The sequence below is a fragment of the Callorhinus ursinus genome, unplaced genomic scaffold (genome assembly GCF_003265705.2).
Source record: "Callorhinus ursinus isolate GAN/ISIS: 27379988/994484 unplaced genomic scaffold, GSC_fseal_2.0 scaffold34, whole genome shotgun sequence".
NCBI classification, from domain to species: domain Eukaryota; kingdom Metazoa; phylum Chordata; class Mammalia; order Carnivora; family Otariidae; genus Callorhinus; species Callorhinus ursinus.
Genome location: NW_027397096.1, coordinates 11005794 through 11022673, shown reverse-complemented (window position 1 = coordinate 11022673; position 16880 = coordinate 11005794). Strand labels below are relative to the sequence as shown.

Genomic DNA, 16880 nt, shown 5'->3' with positions numbered 1-16880 from the left:
CTTAACTGCCTTTTTTTAAATGCTCCTTTAAAACGGGATGCAATAAGTGGTTTGGTTGTAGAGATTATGGATATCTACTTGCCTTAGGGGTTTGGTTGTGGAGATTGTGGATATCTACTTGCCTTAGGTAAGTCAGAAAAGCCCAGCAATTTTAATGCTTTGCAAATGGTTATGGTATTTTGGATAAAATTTCTGGCAACATCATACCAGACTCAAAAAGTGCTGATTTTCAAACAAGTATAAACATTTTACCCTGAAAAACTGTTAGATGACTCAAAAACTAGTTATGGTGATGATGAAGGTAAATGTTTTTAGATGTATGTGGATAGTTTGGATAATATTATTTCATAAATTGCAAGGAGAAAAAACTTAAAAATTTTTTAAATTTTTAAAAATTTTAGATTTTAGATAGGTATATATAACATAACATAAAGATGATTTAAATATTGTAAGTTTAAAAATGTTATCCTATATATCCCTAATACTTGATATTTTCAAGTTAGCCAAAAAAAAACCTTTTTGGGTAGAAAGTGGAGGCTCTTGTTACTATATTCAGGTTGCTTTATATTGGGCATATATGATAGCCTTTTAAAAAATAAACATTTGAGAAAATGTAGTGGTACAAGAGGGTATTATAAAGGTCTCATCTTGGTGAGTGGAGTAGGAATGTCTATCATTATTTAATGTTCAAACATTATCAGTGCTAGGGATAGATACATAATGACTTATATAATGGAAAATATGATAGACATTTTAAATTAGGGTAGTGGGAGTAGGGGTAAGAATGATTGGAAAATTGTCCTAACTAGGTAAAAACAAAGAGAAGAGAGGAAATAACTACGTATGATAAATGAAAAAAAGCTAACTAATGACAAATGAAAAATAGTATGAAAAGCTTAAAACAAAATATAACATCACAGTACATGTGAATGGGTTCAGTTCCTCTATGTAAAGGTGGTATCTACCAAGAGGGTTAAAAAATGAAATCCAGCTATATATTGTTAAAATACCCCTAAACAGGGGCGCCTGGGTGGCTCAGTTGGTTAAGCGACTGCCTTCGACTCAGGTCATGATCCCAGGGTCCTGGGATTGAGTCCCGCATCGGGCTCCCTGCTCCTTGGGAGCCTGCTTCTCCCTCTGCTTCTCTCTCTCTGTCTCTCTCTCCCTGTGTCTCATGAATAAATAAATAAAATCTTTAAAAAAAAAAAAAGGAACTAAATTTTTTCCATATATCTGCTTCTCTGTCCTCGGTGCTGGTTTTGACTTTGACCAGCTCCCAGGTGGTTGTAAGAATGCTGCCATGGTTTGAAATACACATGCAGATTTCATATTGTCCAGCAGAAGAAAGACTTCCTTTCCAAGCTCCGTATTTTATCTTTAATGACAGGGAACCTTTCTCAGGACCCACCCAGCCTGCTATCTCGGAGTCTCATTGGCCAGAGCTAGGTCATTTGGTGACTTCTGAATCAGTGACTGGCAAGCAGAGTAGGACCACTACACTGTGATTGGCTTAAACTACTCATGATTTATTCTTGAGTCCTATGAGAAAGGGGTCAGTGCCTAAACAAAACCAGGGTTCTGCACCAAAGCATGAGGTGGGGAAAACAGCTGTTACAGAGCCAGTGGTGTCTGCAGCATCTCACAATGCTTTGCTCCCACACTTAAAATTAAAACCACACTAGACTGGGGGGGGAAAAGATGCAAATGACTAAAATCAGAAATACAAGTCAAGGTATCACTACCAACCTTCCAGAAATAGAATCATAAGAGAACCCTATCTACAGCTGTATGCCAACAGATTAGATAATGTCGCCGAAATAGACAAATTCCTAGAAATGAACAAATTGTTTAAATTGGCCCAAGAAAATCTCAACAAACCTGTAACAAGTAGAGATTGAATCAGTAATCAAAAACTTTCCAACATGGGACACCTGGGTGGCTCAGCTGGTTAAGTGTCCAACTCTTGATTTTGGCACAGGGTCTTGATCTCAGGATTTGAGCCCCACATTGGGCTCCACAGTGTTCATGGAGCCTACTTTAAAAACAAAACAAAAAAACCTTCCAACAAAGAAAACTCCAGGACCAGAAGACCTCATTAAGTGAATGCTACCAAACATTTAAAGAATTAACACGAGACCTTCTCAAAGTCTTCCAGAAAATTAAGGAGGAAGGAACACTTCCTAACTCATTCTTTGAGGTCAGCATTGCCCTGATACCAAAGTCAGAAAAAAGAAAAGAAAATTACAGGCTAATATCCTCTGTGAATACAGATGTAAAAATTCTCAACAAAATACGAGCAAATCAGACTAATAGCATATAAAAGGATTATACACTATGACTAATTGGGATTTATTCGAGGAATGCAGCAATGATTAACATAAAGTCAGTGAAGCCAATAAGCCACATTGAAAGAAAGGAGGAGGGATGCCCGGGTGGCTCAGTCAGTTAAGCATCTGCCTTTGGCTCAGGTCATGATCCCAGAGTCCTGGGATTGAGTCCCTCAGAGGACTCCTTGCGCATCGGGGAGCCTGCTTCTCCCTCTGCCTGCCACTCTCACTGCTTTTGTGCACACTTCTCTGTCTCACAAATAAACGAATTAAATATTTAAAAAATAAAAATTTTAAAAAGGAAAAAAACAATCTTCTCAATAGATACAAAAGACATTTGACAAAATGCAACGCCTTTCATAATCGAACATTCAGAAAACTGGGAACAGAAGAGTCCCTCAGTATGATAGCATTTGTGAAGAACCCACAGCTGACATCATACTCCATGGTGAAAGACTGAAAGCTTTGTCCCTAGGATCAAGAACAAGACCAAGGATGCCTGCTTTTACTACTACTCTTATCCAACATTGTCCTGAAAGTTCTAACTAAAGAAATTAGACAAGAAAAAGAAAAAAGGCATCCATATTGGAAAGAAAGAAGTAAAACCATCTCTGTTCACAGGTCAGTTGGATTTCATCAAAATAAAAAGCTACGTGCATCAAAGGATGTTATCAAGAAAGTGGAATTGGAGAATTGGAGAAAATATTTGCAGATCATATATCAGATAAGGGTCTAGTATCCGGAATGTATGAAGCACTACAACTCAACAACAACAAACCTGATTAAAAATTGGGTAAAGACTTGAGTACACATTTGTCTAAAAAGAGGATAAAACAGCTAATAAGCACATGAAAAGATGTTCAGCATCATTTTTCATTAGGGAAATGAAAATCAAACAGATACCACTTTACACATACCCAGGATGGCTGAAATTAAAAAAAAAAGTGTTATCAAGAATGTGGAGAAATTGGGATCCTTGCTAATGGGAGTGTAAAATGGTGCAGCTGGGATAAAAGGAGAATGGGAAGCGATTGCTTGTTACAGAGTGTTTATTTTTTGGAGTGATGAAAACGTTTTGGAAATAGACGGTGGTGATGGTTGCACAACGTGGTGGATATAATGGTACTGAATTGTATGCTTAAAGTAGTTAATATGGCAAATTTTCTGTTACATATTTCACCACAATAAAAAAGAATATATAAGTCTTTATTATCCAGTCCTCCCTTTATAGTCTGTCATTTATTTCCAAAGTTCTTTTTTTATGAGACTTTTTTTTTTAATTTTATTTAACAGAGAGACACAGCGAGAGAGGGAACCCAAGCAGGGGGAGTGGGAGAGGGAGAAGCAGGCTTCCCACTGAGCAGGGAGCCCGACGCGGGGCTCGATCCCAGGACCCTGGGATCATGACCTGAGCCGAAGGCAGTCGCTTTAACCAACTGAGCCACCCAGGTGTCCCTATTTGCAAAATTCTTAAATAGTTCCTGGAGACATGCTCTTATAAGCAGGAGAGAGATTCTTTTCCTTCACATTTTTTTTTTTTTTAAGATTTTTATTTATTTATTTGACAGAGACACAGCAAGAGAGGGAACACAAGTGGCCGGGTGGGAGAGGGAGAAGGAGGCTTCCTGCTGAGCAGGGAGCCAGCCCCACGTGGGACTCGATCCCAGGACCCTGGGATCATGACCTGAGCCGAAGGCAGATGCTTAATGACTGAGCCACCCAGGCGCCTCCTTCACATTTACTTTTAATATATTTATTTTTGTTGTGGGATGAGGATCTAACTAGTCATCTTGCTTAGTCTTACAGTGAATATATTCATAAACTAATGACTTTTAAACTTGTAGGGGTACCTGCCTGGCTCAGTCAGTAGAGCATGCAACTCTTGATCTCAGGGTTGTGAGTTTGAGCCCCACATTGGGTGTAGGGATTACTTAAAAATAAAATCTTTGGCTCAGTCGGTTAAGCGTCTGCCTTCGGCTCAGGTCATGATCCTGGAGTCCCGGGATCAAGTCCCGCATCGGGCTCCCTGCTCAGCAGGGAGTCTGCTTCTCCCTCTGACCCTCCCTCCTCTCATGTGCTCTCTCTCTCTCTCATTCTCTCTCTCAAATAAATAAAATCTTTAAAAATAAAAAATAAAATCTTAAAAAAAATTTGTGTATTTGCCATTCAAACAATGAATCGTTTAACGAATTAATAATTATTTTTGACAGTAGCTCTCGATCAAGTAGATGTGATTGTATTTTAAAAATAACATACCATGGGAAAGGGTATATGAGAAATCTTTGTATCTTCTGTGCAGTTTTACTGTGAACCTAAAATTGCCTTTTTTTTTTTTTTTAAAGATTTTATTTATTTGAGAGAGAAAGAGAGCACGAGCCAGGGGGTATGGGGGTAGAGGGACAGGCAGACTCCCTGCTGAGTGGGGAGCCCCAAACAGGGCTCGATCCCAGGATCCCGGGATCATGACCTGAGCCAAAGTCAGATACTTAACTGACTGAGCACCCAGGCGCCCCTAAAACTGCTCTTAAAAATAAAATCTTTTTGGGGGGCGCCTGGGTGGCTCAGTGGTTAAACAACTGCCTTTGGCTCAGGTCATGATCCTCAAGTCCTGGGATCAGGTCCCACATTGGGCTCCCTGCTTGGGAGGGAATCTGCTTCGCCCTCTGACCCTCTCCTCTCTCATGCTCACTCAGTCTCTCTCAAATAAATAGATAAAATCTTTAAAAAAATTTTTTTAATCTTCTTTAAAAATAAGAAAATACTGTGCTTACATTGGAGAACCACATTTGGAGAACCTTGAGAACTTGCCTTTTCATTAGGCTGAGTATTAACACAAAGTTAGATCCTCAGTTGGACCAAAAGTTCCTTGGATCCTTCATCCTGCTCCGTGTCAGCCCAGATGGATATACAGACCCTGAAGAGTCTCCATATGTTTAATTTGCCCTTTTGTTTCAATAGACAGCCATCACGGACTGGAGAAAAGAACAAGCTGTGCTTTTCTGGCTTAAAATACTTAGTTTGCTATCCCATTATATGCCAATTATTAAATAATTTCTAGAAATTTATTTTTAGGAGGAATATCTACAGTGAATGTTGTTGGAAATGCAATTCTTAGTATTGTAGAAATGAGAGGTGACTACTGTTCTTTTCATTCTGTGAATTTACAACCTATGCTTGAGTTTAACCTTTTCCTATTGAACCAGTTGGGTAACTATCAACTCTATCTCTAATACCTATCCTTTTTTCTCAAGGTCTTTTTTTCTTCTGGATTATTGTAATACCTCTGTCCAGATTGCCTTGCTTCCACTCTTGGCTTTATTATAATCCATTTTCTTTTTTTTTTTTTTTTAAGATTTTTATTTGAGAGAGAGCTAGCGAGAGAGAGAGAGAGAGCACGAGGAGGGGGAGGGGCAGAGGGAGAAGCAAGCTTCTCGCTGAGCAGGGAGCCTGATGTGGGACTTGATCCTTGGACCCTGGGATCATGACCTGAGCTGAAGGCAGCTGCTTAACCAACTGAGCCACCCAGGTGCCCCTATAATCCATTTTCCACAGTGTAGCCAGAGCAGTCCTTCTAGAGTTGCACTGTCCAGTATGGTAGCCATCAACCATATATGACTATAAAGTTAAAAATTAAAACAGTCCTCAGTCACACTAGGCACATCTGAGATACTCAGTAGCCAGTTGTGACTAGTGGCTACCAGATTGAGCAGAGCAGATCCAGAACATTTTAGAAAATTCTATTAGTGTTGTTGTAGGGGATAAATCATACCTCACTATTACAACTAAAATTTCTTGCCCAGACTGGCAAGGCCCTATAAAATCTTCCTAATCTCTGTTTTTTTTTTTTTAAGATTTTATTTATTTATTAGAGAGCACAAGCAGGGGGAGCGGCAGAGGGAGAGGGAGAAGCAGGCTCCTCGTTGAGCAGGAAGCCCGACATGTGGCTCTGTCCCAAGACCCAGAGATCATGACCTGAGCTGAAGGCAGACGCTTAACTGACTGAACCACCCAGGTGCCCCCAATCTCTGCTTTTTCATCTCTTTTTATATAATCCTTTATTCATAATACCTCAGACAGGTTGGTCTTTTGTCTCTTCTTTGATTATGCCAGAATTTTTTTTTCCTTTTCTCAGGGCTTTGCACTTGTTATTCCTTCTGTTTGAAGGAAATTTTTTTTAAGGTTTATTTATTTTAGAGAAAGGGGGACAGACGGAGAGGGAGAGAGAGAACCCCAAGCAGACTCCCCTCTGAGCTTGGAGCCCCACAGGGGGCTTGATCTCATGACCTGAGCTGAAATCAAGAGTCTGACACTCAACTGACTGAGCCACCCAGGCACCCCAGTTATTCCCTCTGTTTGAAACATGCTTCCTCCCATACCTTACGTGATTGCTTCTTCATCATTTAGGTGTCAACTAAAATGTTAACTTGTCAAGAGAATTCTTTCCTGTCTACCCTGAGAACCTCCTTTAAGACGTTCCTTCTAGGGGTACCTGGCTAGTTTGCACTCTCTCTCAAATAAATCTTTTTTTTTTTTTTTAAAGAAGTTCCTGATCATTGGGGCACCTGGGTGGCTTAGTTGGTTGGACATCCAACTCTTGATTTCAGCTCAGCTTGCTATCTCGGGTGGTGGGATCAAGTCCCACGTTGGGCTCCATGCTGAGCATGGAGTCTGCTTGAGTTTCTTTCCCTCTGCTCCTTCTTGCTGCTCGTGAGCACACATGCTCACGGTCTCTCTCTCTGTCTCTCTCAAATAAATGGATAAATCTTTAAAAAGAAGTCCAGGGCTCCTGGGTGGCTCAGTTAAGTGTCTGCCTTTGGCTCAGGTCATGATCCTGGAGTCCTGGGTTCAGGCCCCATGTCAGGCTCCTGCTTCTCCCTCCCGCTTCCCCTGCTTGTGTTCTCTCTCTCGCTGTGTCTCTCTCTGTCAGATAAATAAATACAATCTTAAAAAAAAGAAGAAGTTGTTCCTGGGGCACGTGGGTGGCTCAGTTGGGTAAGTGACTCAGGTTCAGCTCAGGTCATGGTCCCAGAGTCCCAGGATCGAGTCCCACACTGGGCTCCCTGTTCAGCAGGGAATCTGCTGCTCCCTCTGACCCTCCCCCTTCTCGAACTCTCTCTCTCTCTCTCTCTCTCTCTCTCTCTCTCTCTCTCTCATTCTCTCAAATAAATAAATAAAATCTTTAAAAAAAAAAGGAGTTCCTGATCATGGGGCGCCTGGCTGGCTCAGTCAGTAGAGCATGCAACACTTGATCTCAGCATTGTGAGTTTGAATTTATTTAAGAAATAAAATCTTAAAAAAAAAAAAAGCAGCTCCTGATCATCTTACCTTATTTTTATGATATACATAGCATTGATTTTTATTTATTTATTTTTAAAGATTTATTTATTTGAGAGCGAGAGAGAGAACATGAGTAGGGGCAGAGGCAGAGGGAGAAGCAGACTCCCCTGCTGAGCAGGGAGCCCGATGTGGGACTCGATCCCAGGACCCTGGGATCATGACCTGAGCTGAAGGCAGCTGCTTAACCTACTGAGCCACCCGGGTGCCCCCATAGCATTTACTTTTAAATGAAAGTCTTACTTATTGGTGTGTTTGTCTGCCTACCCTCATACTCCTTCCCCCTAGAGTGAAGCTTCTTATGGTCTTATTTACCACTACATCCCTTTCACCTAGAAAAATGACTGGTACATTATAGGTGTTCAGTCAATAATTGACTGTAAGAGTCTTTCAAAACTTTATCATATGAACTACATATTTCTTTTTCAGGTAATCTTTTCCTAGATTTCAGTTCTATTTTCCTACACGTGGTTCCCATTGTGACAGATCATTGCAGACTTCTTGGTTATTAAATCAGCAATTCGACCATCAAGTGACATTTTTTCTTTATTCTATACCAGTACACTTATTTTAGCAGGAAAAATTTTCTGTATACCAAAACATTTTTTCTATTATATTTCTGCATAAAAATAGGAATCCAATCAACTCACCATTCTAGAGTAGCCTGAAAATTACTATATGTATTTCTGCTTTAATTTGGAATTTGGTAATGTAAAAGATACTCCATTCAGAATTTTTGGTTAGCCTTAGTATATTATTTTGCTTGAGGGTGTTTTAGTCTTTTCTAAAAGCAGATAACTGTGAGTGTTGGAAGGAGGCACACTGGCATTGTATCTGCCACTTATTGAATAGTCTCAGTTCATTTGAAGTTATTCCATCTGTTTTCCCTGACTGTACAAAGAAATGATAGTGATTTGAAGATTGTTAGATGTTTCTCATCCTGGGTCATTGATCTGTTAATGTTTTTGGTGTAGATAGAAAAAAAATAAATATCTGTTTTTTATATTCCTAAAGAGTGCTTCCCAGATTCTCCATAATCAGTTTCTTTTAAATGATTTTTATACCCTTTTCCCCCTCAGGGCTGAGCATTTTCAGAAAATTGTATTGACATGATAACATGCACATAATGTTCTAGCCAGCATTATAATAGATACATAAATACATGTCTGGTCCTTACTGTTCTGTTTTACATAGCCTCTGCAGATGTATATAGTCTGTTGGTATCACAGTCTGACCTGCTACTCTTGCATATCATTAGTCTAACGTGGTTTTACTTTACTACTCTTGCATATCATTATATAGTCTAACATGGTTTTACAGTTACTCTGCATGAAAAACTCTTTATTTTTCCACCATAGAAGATAAAGGTTTTAAAAGAAATAGGTGACAATACCACTATTTTCAGTGAACTTACCTTACTGGAAAGATAAAAAATGAGCATTTATGAAGCAACATGAGATGAGGTTACTGATCAGGTGTTGCACAAATATACTAGAAAAAAGAATGGAAAGTAATGGTAGGTAATAGTATTTGGTGTTGATTTTATTTTTTTCATCTTTTTAATTTTTTTTAAGATTTTATTTATTTGACAGAGACATAGCAAGAGAGAGAACACAAGCAGGGGGAGTGGGAGGGGGAGAAGCAGGCTTCCCGCTGAGCAGGGAGCCCGATGTGGGACTCGATCCCAGGACCCTGGGATCATGACCTGAGCTGAAGGCAGATGCTTAATGACTGAGCCACCCAGGCGCCCTTTTTCATCGTTTTCTAAATTTTTTTATAACGAGACTGCAATCTTTTCGATTTGGAACAAAAAGTTAAGTATTAGATGTAGCACATACTGAGTGCACAAAGTATACAAAAATTTAAAGAAGAAAAAGAATCATAGTTGGGTGAGATTAATCATGGGTAGTTTTCTGGAAAGAGCATATACTCATTATGTGTTTTAGTCAATCTCAGTTTGGGCCAGACCATTATTTTCCAGTGCTACCTTCCTTTTTGCATCTAGTTTCCTTAACTCATTTGGGTACTAAGTAGTGATCTGTAAGAGGACCATGGTGGAAATATCAGAAATAGAGGAATGTTATTTCTGCTTTTGCAGGTTGCTTCATGTGCGAAATGGAAACTGCAAATATCACTTGGGTGAAGAAACATTTAAGTTAGCTCAGACATATATGGATAAACTTTCAAAACATGGCCAGCAAGCAAACAAAGCTGCACTATATGGAGAACTGTGTGCACTACTCTTTGCAAAAAGTCACTATGATGAGGTGAGTATTTTGAAGTGCATTTTATTGTAATCAGCAAGTAGCTATAAACAGAGGGTAAAATCAAAACATAAACAAAAAAAACAGAACAACCTGAGCAGGAAGTGATGGATCAAGTAGGTAAAGGCTATTAAGAGGTACAAAGCGTCCAGTTACAGAATAAGTCATAGTGATGAAAAGTACAACATAGGGAATATAGTCAATAATATTGTAATAATGTATGGTGACAGATGGTAACTACACTTACTGTGGTGAGCATAGCATAATGTATAAAATTGTCCAATCACTCTGTTCTACACCTGAAACTACTATAACATTGTGTGTCAACTGTACCTCAATTTTAAAAAGGGGGGGGCACTTGGGTGGCTCAGTTGTTAAGCATCTGCCTTATGCGTCAGATCATGATCCTGGGGTGCTGGGATCGAGCCCCACATCGGGCTCCCTGCTCGCCGGGAAACCTGCTTTTCCCTCTCCCACTCCCCCTGCTTGTGTTCCCTCTGCGTCAAATAAATAAATAAAATCTTTTAAAAAAGAAATAAAAAATATAAAAAAAGAAATCATACATCTTCTATTTGTCTTAATAGATCTTATTCTCACATGTCAGGTTTACTTTAAAGCACTACACATTTGTAATGGAATATTTAAAATGAGGCAAAAAGAGTATACCATGAGATGTATTTCAAACATACACATGTATGGTTTATGGCCTGTTTTTTTTTTTTCTTTTAATTTGACCAAATATATATCTGAATTATTTTCATGGGTATGTTCTGTCAAATGAACCCTTAATAGATGCTTTTTTATTGGATGTGTAGCTCTGGGTGAACTCTCAGACCTGAAGGCATTCCTTTTAATGGGAAGCTAGATTTTGTTTATACTTTTTTGCATTGTTTTGCTCCTGCTTCTCCCTTACAAGAAAGATAGCTTCACTCCTGTCTTTATGCTATTAATTTCATGCTTCAGTGCTAATGAATATATAGTTGAGAAGTGAACTATGTCTGTTTAACTCCTTTACTTGGTTGTTTTCTTTATGGAAGAATATCATAATTATTTTATGTTGCCACATAGATGTTATTTAGCTTTCATATTTTATAATTATCCCTGTCTTGATTTTTGCCTCATTAATATTCCTTATTTAAAGGAAAATTATAATTAGAGGTAAAACTAGAAAATCCTAGAATGATTATAAAAGTGATGTTGTGCAACCCTGATGCTAGGATCATCCTTAATATCCATATAAGAAGGCATCAAATCTATATATAAAAATCTAAAATCCTTATCAGCATGCCTACAGTTTCTTAGGGGGGTGTTAGGTATGTTCTTCTGGTTATTTTTGAGGATGAATTCCTATGTCTGCTGAATTAGCTCTGTTGATGGATTGTTTTGCTGCCCCTTCTGTGCAGTGGTTGTTCCATAGCTTATCAACCCAAATACAGAACTCAACCTCTTATTTTCACACACCAAGAACAAAGAACCCCATTCACAGAAGGCCTTTGTGTGGATAGCTGACTTTACTGGAAATGAAAGTACGATATACAACAGTTTTTTAGAAATGCCAACCTTAAAAGTTACTCAGGTACCCCACCATCTTTATATATCTATGCATAGAACTCACCTTTTTTTTTTTTTTTAAAGTAAACTCTGTGCCCAGTGTGGGGCTTGAATTCATGACCCCAAGATCAAGAGTCACATGCTCTAGCGACTGAGCCAGCTGGGCGCCCCAGATAGTTTATTTTAAATATAGATAAGATTCGGGATGCCTCGGTGGCTCAGTTGGTTAAGCATCTGCCTTCAGCTCAGGTCATGATCCCAGGGTCCTGGGATTGAGCCCTGCATCAGGCTCGCTGCTGAGCAGGAAGCCTGTTTCTCCCTCTGCTTGTGCTTTCTCTCTCTCTGACAAGTAAAATCTTTTAAAAATATATATAAATTGGGGCGCCTGGGTGGCTCAGTCGTTAAGCATCTGCCTTTGGCTCAGGTCATGATCCCAGGGGCCTGGGTTCGGGCCCCATTTCGGGCTCCCTGCTCAGCGGGAAGCCTGCTTCTCCCTCTCCCACTCCCCCTGCTTGTGTTCCCTCTCTCGCTCTGTCTCTCTGTCAAATAAATAAAATCTTAAAAAAATAAATAAATAAAAATATATATAAATAAGTTTGTCGTTGATAGCTACAGAAAAGTACACAAATATTGAGGATATAGTTTGATGAATTATCACCATATTTTGATATTAACATGGCCGAGGCTATGCTGACAAAATAGTAGTGACATGGAAAAATAAGTTTATTTCTTACTCATGCTACATCCTTTCTTGGGATGCCTGTGGCTCTGCTTAACATTCTGTTTACACTTTGATCAAAACACCATGTGATGCAGCATCCTCCATCTAAAACATTACCAACCTTAGAGTAGAGGCAAAAACATCATGAGGAAGTACTGCTTGCTCTTAGAGATTTTTCCCAGAAATTGCTCATTTCACTTTCATATCTCAATTAACTTTTTAATTGACCAAAGGACATCACTTGACCACTGTCAGCTTTGATGTGGAAGGGAAGTATATCCTTCCCCAAGGAAGTAAATATTTTAAAGAAGTATTACAGTCTACTACAGTTCTAAAGATTTTAACTTACTACTCTGGAACAAAATCTGCTTATTTAACATCAAAAACAAACCAGGTTTTTTGGCCTAAATCACATACATTTCATTTTTACATCAAAATTTCTTCTGAATATTTTAGGTGGAATGGAAGAGAAGGAAGCTTGCAGAGGAAAACAGATGTTTGTTTTTTATTTTCTAATTTTTCCTTTCCCCTCCCCCATTCTTTATGACTCTTTTATGGTATTTTTTAAAGATTTATTTATTTATTTATTTATTTGACAGAGAGAGAGAGCAGTGGGAGAGGGAGAAGCAGGCTCCCCACTGAGCAGGGAGCCCAATGCGGGGCTTGATCCCAGAACCCTGGGATCATGACCCAAACCAAAGGCAGATGCTTAACTGACTGAGCCACCCAGGTGCCCCTATGTTTTATTTCTTTGAAATAGTTCTTACTATCCAAAGTAATTTGTTTTCCTTTTTTTTTTTTCTTTGACACATACTATGTTTTATTTCCCAGTAGATAACCTAGGTGCTAGCACATTACCTGGTACCTAACCTCTCTGCACCTCTGTTTTCCATAATAGTATGCATCTCATAGGACTGGTGTGTCAATTAAATGTGTTAATGCACATAAAGTGCTTAGAACAATAACTCTCACAAAGTAAGCACTCAAACAGGCAATTAAGATAAAAAATAATAAGCATTACAGTAGGGGAAGAAAGTACAGGAAGCCTAATCTAGGGCTGAAACCTGGAAAATAAGTCATATGGATTTAGTTCAGGAAAGAGGAATGTATATAAGGCAGAGGGAACAGTATATGCAAAGGCTGTGGGCAAGAGAGAACATGCCCCTGATTTCCTGTGTGTCACTTATTCAAAGAAAGTATAACAAACTTACACTTTCAAGAAAACTTAGTCTCAGAAAATTGTAAGTGTAAATACTTCGTGTGTATTCTTATTCAGGTACTTGAAAGTTTGGGAGAAAGATACACAGTCATTTCATTAAATACTGTCAATTTGATTTATCAGTTTTTGCTCTTTAAATATTTTCTTAGGCTTACAAATGGTGCATCGAGGCAATGAAAGAAATCACAGTGGGCTTACCAGTCAAAGTTGTGGTGGATGTTTTAAGACAAGCTTCTAAGGTGAATATAATAAAATTATTAATGTATTATAGGATTTAGCAAGCTTTAAATTTGTCTTAATTAACCTGTTATTTAACAAGTTAGATACTGCGTACTCCATGGACTCACAAGGTTTATTTTCTGAGTTTCTCTGCTCAGTTGTAGAAATCAGATTTAGAAATCTACATATAGAATTGAGCTAATTTTTCTATACCCAGAAAACCCATGAAAAATATCATTTTGATAACTCAGCTTACTGAACTACAGATTGAGGCAGTATTTTGGTGCTATTCTAGCTTGAGTTTGCTTTTGTTTTTCTTAACCTTTCCAGCAACCTGAATTCCTCATGCCACAATTGTATGGATTTTGGCCATTTTCGTCCTAAAGGCTAGCCTAGTATTTAATCTTTGAGTGATAGCATTGCAGCCTCACGGTGTCACAGATTCCTGTTCTTGAGCTGCTGGGTGACACTTGATTTTCCCTTTAGTTTCTTCTTATTCTATAGATAAATGCATTCACTCTCTGAAGCCATTTATTTTTAAATTGCTGGTTTGGTGTACTGAGGCTTTAAAACATTGATGTGCTTTTCAAATATATTCTTTCTACCCAGAGTTTTTTTGATTTTGAATATTTCATTTTGGTTGGTTTTAATCATGGAAATTTTAATTAGAAGAAAGATTCTAAAATTACAGGTTTATAAGAGTCTAAGATTTCTGTGAAACTTCCTAGATAAGTTATTTTAGACAAGTACATAGCATAACTGTTCAGATTATCAGAGCTAGAAGAGAGATATTAATATGTTTTTAATTAATTTAAGACGTTCGATATACCATTAATATAAAGACAGTTATGTGCAAGATTTGTATATTTATATGCAGATAATATTTAAGAGTTTGAAAACTACTGGCTATTTTCATGAATCAAAATATTTTAAGACTAGGAAAACTTGAAATTCTGTGCATTTTAAAACAGATGAAGATTACAAGATACTTAAGCCACTCTAGAACTAGGATATAAATAAGTGGCTTAGAAAATGCTATGTTGAACCCTCCCCCCATTTACTTATTATATAATCTGGAATGATGGGAGTATACCAGCTTTGTAAGGTAACTTTGTTATAACAGGTTTGTATTGGGCATGAATGTCAAGATTTTAAACTTTATAATTTCCCAGGATATGTACAGATGTGTTTATAATAGAATTTTCGAATACTTGGAAGGGAAGAAATTACAAATAGAACCCTTATATTTATGTTTGAGGATTTTTATTTTTATAATCATAGTCTGACTATATAATCTGTACTTAGTTTAGCACACTAATTAACTGTTTGAGAGTTACTTAATAATTTTTCACTTTATCCTTAGGCTTGTGTTGTAAAACGTGAATTTAAGAAAGCAGAACAGTTAATTAAACATGCAGTGTATTTGGCACGGTAGGTGATTGTTACTAAAAATACCATTTCAAATTGTCTCTCTCTACTTTATATCCTAATAGTTTTATATCTTTTTATAGGGATCATTTTGGATCCAAACACCCAAAATATTCTGATACACTGCTAGATTATGGGTTCTACTTACTCAATGTAGATAATATCTGTCAGTCTGTTGCAATTTATCAGGTATGTTAACAGTTAACACTTTTTTTCTTTCAACCTGAATTGACTTGCTAACCTGTATTTGTTTGCGGTGTATAACCCACTCTCTAAGAACAACTCTTTCTGAACCCCTCCTCGTATATGGGACAACATTCTTTTACTAAATAACATGTAGAAGGGTTAGAAGTAAATGTTGTAGGAATTACAGAAAACCATTGAGGAAAAGAATTTTTGGCTTGTGGGCTCATATATAAGAGTAATTTTCCATTTTTCATTTGCCCAGAGGACGACCTATCTTCATTGTTGATTTAGCATGAGTCATTATAGCTGTTCTTTGTGATAGCAAGGAGGGTTGATAACAATTATTTTAGGCCTCCCATTAGTCATTCTTAGGTAAATGTGTTACACCGTCACTCTGGACAAGGTATCCTTGATTTTATGGTTCACTTATAAAGAAGGACATAGAAAAACACTGCTGTGATTCTCAGACATATGAATAATTTTTATTACGAAACCATTGTCTTTTAAGTTAGATTCAGTCTTCAGAAAACCAGGCCTTTTGGTGACTTTTATGTTCTTGTGTGATTTAAATATAGCAGGACTTTTGCTTCAAAACTGATGGTATTGATATATAGAACATATATTTAAATTACTAGGATGCTTAGTATTACTGGTAGTGTTATCTAAGGATTTATAGTAATAATAATTTTCATGACTCTTTCAGGCAGCCCTTGACATTCGGCAGTCAGTGTTCGGCGGCAAAAATATTCATGTAGCAACAGCTCATGAAGACTTGGCTTATTCTTCTTATGTTCACCAGTATAGCTCTGGGAAATTTGACAATGCACTGTAAGTTCCATGTTCCTTTTCAGTGAGCGATTAAATGGTGTTGCTATTGTTTTTCCTAATGCAATAGTATTTAATGTATTTATAGATTAAATTTGTCTTCTGGAGCTTTAACAAGATGCCTTAACTGTTCTTGAAGTCATTTAAAATCATACCAATTTATAAGCCATTTATTTAGATGTTATGTGGTTTAATATTGAGAGTTATATATCTTCGTAAGGAATATGGCTTATCTTCTGAATACTTCAGTAATTTTTCTTTGGGTAGTATAGTAGCCTCTGGCTAAATGACAAACTTAACCAGAAAACATTTTGCTCAAAATATGCAAAAATACTGAGTAAAATATAACAGTTGTCTTTGTAAATGCATAAATGAGCTCGCAGGAGAGAAAGAAAGACCCCAAGGGCCACTCATGGACTAAAATCCAATAGGGTAGGCATGAACTATATGGTATAACTGCCCTAGGGTGATGGGAAAGCTTAGTAGTTTGTGTAAACCTTGGTTGGACAATAATCCTGGGTTTATGAGATAAGGCATTTAGTCCACAGGAAACTATGAGTTAGAACTGAAACCCTCACCTGAAGTCAAGATCAAGCCTGCACCATCAGGGAAAGGGAAGACTAGGAGGAAAACAAAAAATTTCCCACTGGCAAGAAAGAGGACAAGGAAACTCATTCATCTCAGGTTGGGCTCTCAGTTAACCAAAAACAGCCTCACAGTGGAATTTATAATTGCATCATGTATTCAAGAATCCCCAGGGGCACCTGGGTGGCTCAGCCATTAAGCGTCTGCCTTTGGCTCAGGTC

General features: G+C 37.8%; 1 protein-coding gene across 1 annotated transcript in view; it reads left to right on the top strand.

Moving 5' to 3' along the window:
• The window catches only part of APPBP2 (amyloid beta precursor protein binding protein 2), a 59623-nt gene that overhangs the window by 33225 nt on the left and 9518 nt on the right, over nucleotides 1-16880 (top strand). Inside the window, exons 5-9 of the mRNA XM_025851279.2 lie at nucleotides 9760-9928; nucleotides 13566-13655; nucleotides 14999-15066; nucleotides 15147-15252; nucleotides 15953-16077. Coding sequence (XP_025707064.1) covers nucleotides 9760-9928; nucleotides 13566-13655; nucleotides 14999-15066; nucleotides 15147-15252; nucleotides 15953-16077 — 558 coding nt within the window. The remainder of the gene's footprint in view (nucleotides 1-9759; nucleotides 9929-13565; nucleotides 13656-14998; nucleotides 15067-15146; nucleotides 15253-15952; nucleotides 16078-16880) is intronic.